The 8,992-nt window shown below is 40.7% G+C and overlaps 1 protein-coding gene across 1 annotated transcript in view; it reads left to right on the top strand.

Moving 5' to 3' along the window:
* Positions 1 to 8,992, top strand: part of LOC106533090 (ras GTPase-activating-like protein IQGAP1) — a gene marked incomplete at its 5' end in the record, with an annotated part of 33,351 nt that overhangs the window by 10,786 nt on the left and 13,573 nt on the right. Inside the window, 9 exon segments of the mRNA XM_014029304.1 lie at positions 3,567 to 3,657; positions 3,735 to 3,902; positions 6,084 to 6,226; positions 6,318 to 6,488; positions 6,569 to 6,652; positions 7,511 to 7,582; positions 7,703 to 7,772; positions 7,850 to 8,214; positions 8,429 to 8,592. Of these exon segments, the coding sequence (XP_013884758.1) occupies positions 3,567 to 3,657; positions 3,735 to 3,902; positions 6,084 to 6,226; positions 6,318 to 6,488; positions 6,569 to 6,652; positions 7,511 to 7,582; positions 7,703 to 7,772; positions 7,850 to 8,214; positions 8,429 to 8,592 (1,328 nt within the window).

Below are 8,992 nucleotides of genomic sequence, written 5' to 3'. Positions count from 1 at the left end.
GGACATGGAAGACTGTTTTTATTCCATCTCTGGCTTGTGTTTCCTTTAACAATATGGACAAAAGTTTCCTGCAGCTGATGCAAAGATCTAAGAAAGTTTGAAGTGAAGAGTAAAATGTTCGACAGTTTARTTAGTCAACCGCTTCGGCTTTCACTTCCTGTATTTTCACGATGCGCTCATCAAGTTTTACACCTCATCAAACCTCACAGGAGTCCTGCAGCAGCYCGTCCACCCCACCCTCTCTGACGCCCCACCCCGTCTAGCCCCTCCTGCCAGCTGCRGTGACTCATCGCCCACAAACTGCAATTACAGCAGCAGCAACACAAACACTCCTCAGCCCTGACTCGGGTCTGTTTACTGTAAAGTCCGAGCTCCACACCTTCTCCTTACTGGAGATAAAACTTTGTGATCGAGTGTCAGATTTACACACACACACACAAAYACACAACTCCTTTCATTTATCCTGCAGGAGCACATGAAGGGGTGTGCTCCAGAAAGCAGCTTTAATACACAGAGAGCGCCCTCTGGASGCAGCCTTCAATCACTACAGCTCTGAACTAACCAGACTTCACTGGCTTGTGATGAGGGATCAGAAGCAAATRATGCACAAAGAGTTTGTGATATTTTCACTAGAAGAGTTATTATTAGACAATTTGTCCACACTCCTAATGCCCACTTTTGTCAAACCTATTTAACATGACCCTTAAATAATTGTACAATTGATAGTTTTATAAATATCTACGATTAAAGTTTGTGTTCTGCACAGTGGATCATCTGCCTCCATCTCACCCTATCCCAGCATCCTCCTCTGTCACTCCAGCTAGGACTGCCACCATCAACTCTTCTTATTTCAATTAACCAACTGACCAATGTTCCTCCAAAGACAAATTCAGCATTTCAGAATGCCACACAGAGATTAATAGAGACTTATAAAGTACAATATAAAGTTAAGTGCCAACTCCAGCATGGAAATAACAAAATAAATGCAGTTAAACAATAAAAAGTCCTGAATATTCAGCATGCAGTGATGAAATGATTGATATRAACAACAGAAAACTGTAAAAAAGATCTTTATGAGCAAGCACAGGTTAAATTACATGGCTTTGCCTGGTAAAATAAAAGAGAGAGAGAGAAGCGAGGCCAATAAAACAATTTAAAATGCTATTTTAGCAATAAAACTGCAGCATAGACAAATTGTCTTTTCACTAAGCTTATCTTTTCATATATTTGTGATTGTTTTAATGAATTGTATTATTATAAACAATTTGAAAACAATCTTTGTATTAGCATTTTATTTATACCATAAAACAATAAAGGTTAAGAATAAAATGAATCAAAGCTTGCACCTGCACGACATTTCTAATCATGATTCTAACCTAAAAGTTTCTTCAAACATTTRTTCAGTTGAAAATAAAGCAGGTGGCTTTTTCCTGACAGCTCGTCACAGCTGCTGTTGCTGCTGTTAAGCCAAACAAAAAATCCTTGTACAAAWCCCAAACTGCTGTTTTATTGTCAGCTGGCAGGAAGAACTTCCATACTTTAGACATGCCGTCATTAAAAAAGACACAAAYGTTACAATTCAGTCATTTCAGTCAAATGCTGCATTAAAAAAGGCGCAATCATGTTTGTTTTGTTATGTTCACCCAGCTGCTTTTCATACAGATAAATAGAAATCTAACCATTATCCAGGCGTAATTACAGTTGTCTCAGCTGGTAATTAGGGTTTCATATTCAGCTTTTGTGGAATTAACCATTCATGTTTAAAATAGYTTTGGTTGTGTGCAAGTTACCATTGTGAGAAGAACAATAGAGGCAGAACATGTTTCATCCATTAGAGCAACTTTTCATTGTTTTTACACATCRGAACAGGTTTGAACATTTAAAAAGTAACCTTTTTAAAATGGCTGCGTTCTAATTGGTTTGTGTTTACTAAGGTCAGCTCCTCATAAATCAGGTTGACTCTAAAGTGTATCAGATGTAGGTGAACATCTACTGATGGTTTTATCAAAGATGAATTACATATGTCCAGTAGTTCATGTTATTTGCTAACAGATTAACACACATAGGCATAATTAGATCCAGTGAATATAACACCAGTGTTGTGGTGAGTTGCTGCCACCTTGAATTCTGAACTCTCCCRCCTTCTGACAGGAAATTCCCACCAGATGGAAGTCTCAGTTTAAATTTAATGACTTGCAAGTGGGAAATTCCCACCTTAGAGTACAACTGGGCTACAGTACAAGTAGCCAACAAAAATGCAACAAAATGGAGATTTTGCAATTCCACATTTTGTAAGTAAAATAATCAACATGCATTATTGGTGATGTAGTTAATGGTCAATACTGGCAGCATATACTTAGTTTAAAACAATAATGCATCCTTGAAGCTCTCACAGGGCACAAAATCTCATGGTAGGCCACATTTKGCCCATGGGYCTTTAGTTAGACATGTGATGTAGGTTGTGAGTAATATGCTGTGTGTAAAATCAGACATTAGTTTTCTTAAAATTAGGGATATATCAGCATTAACAKCAGTATGGACCAATATTAGTAATAKTTTAGAAAATCAGTATTGGTCTGATAAGAAAAACTGGGCTGATATTAATGTCYGACATTGTTTTTCCACTTTTTATCTTTKTGYTTGTGTTTTGTGGRAAAAGTGTCCACATGATGATCCAACAGCTTCCTTTAGCAGCAGTAACTCTTCATGAGGCTTTTCTGTAATACTTTGTCAGTGTCTCACTTGGTTAAAAGGGAGTTTTGGCCRACTCTTTTTGAGGTTTGTAGACGTCCATTTCTACAGTTCTCTAAAGGTCCCACTCTTTTTCAGCCAGTTCTTTCTGTTGCAGATTTGCTGCTGTGGTTTTGTTACACCCTGGTCTAGTAAAGTCCAAGTTTTTACTACTACAGCTGTCCTCACATCTGACTCTGGAATACTTTAGTCTGCAGAGAAGTTCACGATGGACTCTATGACTGCAARGTGTCCAGGTCCTGTAGCTGCAAAACAGAGCCAAACCATCAGCCCTCCACCACCGTGCAGAGTGTTGGTGTTTGGTTTTTTGCCAACACGCTGCTGTGCTTCACAATCCTCACATCTGACCAAAGTACACAATTCCAGAAGCTCTGTGGTGTGTTGAGATAAACTTTCACACATCTAAGCTGTGCTGCCATGTTCTACTTTTAAGAACGAAAATGCAACCATTAAAAATAAATGACACTTGTTCGGTTCTTCTATTCACAAATCAACAAAAGATTAAAGTCTCAGAACAGATATTTTAGTTCTGAAGTGATGCTGAAGTATAAAATGTAAAACATGAAACAGCTTTAAAACAAAAATCTGTGAAAATTATTATTTTTCTTTATAGTGGAAGTTTAGGTTTTCATTTTTTCACACAAAGTATTTTGAGGCACATTTTTTCTTAATGCTCTGAACATAGCTAGTGATTGATTAAAACCTTTGGYCAAATCATACTATTTAAGAATAAAAGTGTGTATATTGTTTTTCTTTTTTGAATTTGATTTTGGAAGTGCTGTGAGTCTATGTTGACATTGTTTGTGTCCCCCCAGGAGACACAGGATCCCTCTGCTGTGCTGTGGCTGGATGAGATCCAGGATGGTATTTTAAGGTCRAACCAGAATACAAAGGATGCCTTACAGTGTAAGAGTACACACATGYTTCTGCCTGGCTCTGTTGCTTCTGTCAGGCAGACTAAAGGTTGATGTTTGTATCTGCAGTCTCTCAGTCCATCCAGGCCATTAATGAGGCAGTGGAAGGTGGAGATGCAGCTCAGACTCTGGCTGCTCTGCGTAATCCTGGAGCAGGACTTTATGGCGTCACTCAGGAGTGTGCTCAGACCTATCAGGACGACTTGGCCAAAATTAAAGAGGACAAAAAGAAAGAAGGTAAGAAGAAATCKGAGATTTTTATTTCTTTATTGTGACCAGAAACAATAGCTGAAGATAAAGTCCAGGAGATGAAATCCCAAAACAAACAAGTTAAGCTTCAACAACAAAACATTACTTGRCTCTCTTCAGACCATAACAGACACACCTTTATCCGCACCTGCACAGGTGCAGGCAGTTGTAACAGAAGCTCACACACCGCTCAGAAACTCATCCCCCATTCTAAAGAGGTCCAGGAATCCTTAAATGACAAAACTACTCTCATTTTGTCTTAGCTGAGGGGTCAAAGGTTAATATTTTTTACAYAGAAAAATGAGATTCTAACTAGTTTTAAATAAAACTTAACATTTTATATAACAAGATTGACAAAAATCTGCTTAAATCTCTTGATTAAACTCAGATTAAACTTWGTGTTTTGCTCTGTTGATGCTTGACAGCAGGAAGAGAGGAACAGTTTCTTTTTTTRTTGACTGTTACATAATATTTCAGATCAGCTTTTTGTTCTTTGAAGATTCTTTTTGAGCAGCAGTGGGTGGGTGGGGGTGTCTTTGTATGCATCATTTCTCAGAACACTCTACTAAACAATAAATATTAACAACTACTACTATTAAAAATTRGAAYTGGAATTAGAAAGATTAKGCCAAGTTTACACTGCAAGATAAATRTGTCAATTTTTGGTCTGGTTTTGCCCTCCTGATARTCTKAAGGATGCTCAGATTATCATGATGGCTCTMAAGATAATCTGAGCAGATATTTCTGACGTGTGGTGTGTTCAGGGTGATCTAGTTGGCTCATAAGTACGTCAGGACCCCTCTGACCTCAAATCATGGATATTCAACATGTTGGATTTTCTTGGCCCGATATCCCAGCATGTGAGGTGTTCCCCGAGGACAAACAAGCTCACAGCCTGTTTGTTGAATGTGACGTGAAGCCAATAGGGCTGCCACAATTAGTCGACTAATTGACAACTAATTAGTCAGGGTTTTTTTTGGGGGGGGGGATTGTTCTCTCCAAACTGCTTTGACACCTTCCACTGCTGCATCTGCCTTTCTGTCCTTGACACACATGCACAGTATTGGTAACTGGGGTAGACCGTGAACGTCACAAGACATTACAGACAGGCTCTGGTATCATGGCTCAGAAGTGTGGGATCATTTTAAGAAAATGAAAGAGAAACCTGTGCAATATCTGCAAGGCAGAACTTGCCTTCCACAGCAATTATTTTTAGTTAGTATATAGCTAACGATGGTTATGTAATAGCAGCTGCATTCTGGAGGGATAAGCTGTATGTTTTATATTCAATTAACGTATGATACAATTAGTCGACCAATCAAAAAAAAATAATCAGTGATTTGTTGACTATAAACATAATCGTGTGTGGCAGCCCTAGTAGCCAATCAGAAAGTGAGGTGATGGAAACATGGAGGGGAATCTAAAGTACAGGACGTCGTGTGGACGTTGAAGATGCTTCCTGTTTTTTTTTTTCACATTTGATCTCAATAGGTCTTGTGAGATTTCCCATCTGCCATCTAAATGTTTGAGTGAAATCTGTTGGTGTGTTGTCTTTGCTGTGTACCTGCACAACACACACTATAGGACCAAACCTGTTAGATCTATGATTTTTTTATTATCATGTATGGGGTCTCTCAGTTTTTGAAAATCAACCAACAATATAAAAATCTTGCTGTGTGAACCAGGCAGCATCACTGGCACATCCTTTAATTAATAATTAAGTTTATATCATCTCTTTGGCCTCACTCRGCAAACTCAAATCAAAACACATTTATTTCTAGCCATTACTGGTGTTCATTGGTGTCTGCTTCACCTTGGTAATATCATAAGACCATAAATCCAGTATCAATGTTCATTGCTATGCAGACGACACCAGATTCTACATGTCTTCTAAGCCCACATCCACCTTTCTGCTAACGCTCTATCACCATATGTATGCATTAGCTCTAGGTTCTGCTTTATTTTGTAAAGAGACATTTGGTGTTTTGAAAAGAGCTTTTAAWTAAAATTTATAATAATATAACATTATCAACAACCTAATATTATTTATCATTGTCTATTAACAATATTTCCACTAAAGTCTAATCTACTTCAAATGGTCTTTTTAAAAATGGRAACCCATGTGTGACTGAGAAAAGTATAATAAATCRGTTAAATGTGTCTGCCCAGGAGAYAATGGCAGTGACTGGGTGCAGCACTGGGTGAAAGGAGGACACAACTATTTCTACAACCTGCAGACCAAGGAGGGCACGTGGGTGCAACCAGAGGGCTTTGTACCAAACAACACCCAGCTTAACAAAGAGGACATCCAGGTCAGAGTCCCCTCCTGGGCTTCTTCAGCTTCATTTTTGTTTTTTTTTTTTTCTTTTAAAACCACATTAATGCCTTTATTCTCTTTACCAGGGGGTGGTTTCTGGGGTAACCACAGCTTACAACCGAGAACAGCTCTGGTTGGCCAATGAGACTCTAATCACAAARCTTCAGGCTCGTTGTCGAGGTTACATGGTTAGAAAAGGCCTGAAGGAGAGGATGGACTTCCTGAAATCCCAAGACCCAGCTGTCACACGCATACAGGTGAGCTGGTGTTTAAAGCCACTTCTCTGACATTAAATATGAAGACGAACATGAGTCTGACAGAATGAACGTCTCCTCAGGCCCACTGGAAAGGTTACCAACAGAGGAAGGCCTTTAAAGAGCGCAAGGATTACCTGAAAGATCACACCGAAGAGGCTGTGAAGGTATATCTGTAAAGCTTTTTTATTAGAACAACAGAAACTGGCTTCATCAGATCATGATCTCCAGCTCTCACTGGAGCAGTTCACAGCTGAGGGTGAAGCAGCCGGGATGAGGATCAGTTCCTCCAAATCCCAGACCATGGTCTTGAACCGGAAACTGGTAGGTTGCCGCCTCCAGGAGGAGGTCCTGCCCCAAGTGGAGGAGTTTAAGTATCTTGGGGTCTTGTTCATGAATGAGGGAAGCATGGAGCGGGAGATCGACAGGCAGATTGGTGCTGTGTCTGCAGTGATGCGGGCGCTGTACTGGTCTGTCGGTGAAGAGAGAGCTGAGCCAGAAGGCAAAGCTCTCGGTTTACCGGTCGATCTATGTTCCTACCCTCATCTATGGTCACAAACTTTGGTTAGTGATCGAAAGAACAAGATCGCGGATACAAGCAGCTGAAATGAGTTTCCTCTGCAGGGTGTCTGGGCTCTCCCTTAGAGATAGGTTGAGAAGCTCAGTCATCCAGGAGGGACTCAGAGTAGAGTCGCTGCTCCTCCACGTCGAGAGGAGCCAGTTGAGGTGGTTCATCTGGTTGGGATGCCTCCTGGACACCTCCTTGGTGAGGTGTTCCGGGCATGTCCCACTGGGAGGAGACCCAGAGGAAGATCCAGGACACGCTGGAGGGACTATGTTTCTCAGCTGACCTGGAAACGCCTTGGGATTCCCCCAGACGAGCTGGTCCAAGTGGCTGGGGAGAGGGAGGTCTGGGTCTCTCTGCTCAGGCTGCTGCTCCCAGGACCCAACCCCAGATAAGAGGAAGAAAACGGATGGACAAAAATAAGTTGCAGTAAAGATGAACAGACTTGTGTTTTTCTCAGATCCAGTCCATGGTTCGCATGCATCAAGCTCGTAAGAAGTACAGGGATCGTCTCAAGTACTTTGAAGATCATGTGAGTTGTGTGTCTTATCACATACACATACTGTGATGTCATTTTCTCTTTTACTTAATGTAGATTTGTTAGGAACTAATGAAGTGTATTGATCATCCAAGTGAATGTTTCTTACCTCAGATCGATGACGTGGTKAAGATTCAAGCTTTCATTCGAGCCAACAAAGCYAGGGATGACTACAAGACTCTAAGTAAGGCTTCTGCTCTGTTCCAACAGTCTTTCAGAGTTGTGTTGAAATTACATGACGGCAATGTGATATTTCTGTAGTCAGCGCTGAGGACCCGCCCATGGCCGTGGTGCGGAAGTTCGTCCACCTGCTGGACCACAGCGATCAGGACTTCCAGGAGGAGCTGGAGCTGATGAGGCTCCGTGAGGAGGTGGTCACAAACATCCGCTCCAACCAGCAGCTGGAGAATGACCTGAACCTGATGGACATCAAGATCGGCCTGCTGGTGAAGAACAAGATCACCCTGCAGGAGGTGGTGTCCCACAGCAAGAAGCTGACCAAGAAGAACAAGAGYCAGCTGTCAGACATGATGATGATGAACAAGCAGAGGGGGGGCCTGAAGGCTCTCAGCAAGGAGAAAAGGGTCAAGCTGGAGGCCTAYCAGCACCTCTTTTACCTTTTACAGGTAAAAATACTTTGCTTAAATGTTTTTGTGGAAACTTTTTAAGTCRTATTTTATTGCAGACACACGTCTACATGTTGGTGTAGATCCTCAGTTGTCCAGGACGTGGTGATTGTAAAAGATTTTTAAAAAGCACCTGCACTTTATAGATGAAGCACAAAGTCATAAAGTCACTTTTCCATCTGATAATTTCTCTAAATGTTTGTTTTCCTTTCAGACCAACCCAACGTATCTGGCCAAGCTGATCTTCCAGATGCCACAGAATAAATCCACAAAGTTCATGGATTCTGTCATCTTCACTCTGTATAACTACGCCTCAAACCAGAGAGAGGAGTACCTGCTTCTCCGACTGTTCAAGACCGCTCTGCAGGAGGAGATCAAGTGAGAAATGATCMTCATTCATGATCAGTCAGTTTTAAAAGAGCTGGTTTCTAAACACGYTAGTGTAGCACATGTGTAGCTCCTGGTGAAGGTTCTCAGTCTTTCAGGGCGTGGTACTCCTGGTGGGTAAAAACAGAGGCAGCTCATTTTTAAACTGTCCAAAAAGAMAAAGTCAAGTTTGCATTTCTCTTGTGCTTTTCTTAAAATATCATTCAACAAACAGAAGGTTTTGACACACAGTTTTATTACCCGAATAATTTATCAGTGATCCACAATTTAAAGCAAATTTAAAAAAACATTGTCCATCAAGAGATTTTGTGCTCTTTTTACTTCATGTTTTGGTCCCGTTACACCACAGTTTCTACAAAGATCAGTTTTAAAAAAGAGAACAATCCTAAAG

The sequence above is a fragment of the Austrofundulus limnaeus genome, unplaced genomic scaffold, assembly GCF_001266775.1.
Source record: "Austrofundulus limnaeus strain Quisiro unplaced genomic scaffold, Austrofundulus_limnaeus-1.0 Scaffold881, whole genome shotgun sequence".
Lineage (NCBI taxonomy): Eukaryota > Metazoa > Chordata > Actinopteri > Cyprinodontiformes > Rivulidae > Austrofundulus > Austrofundulus limnaeus.
Note: the sequence above shows the minus strand (reverse complement) of the source record. Positions and strands in the feature narration are given on the sequence as shown.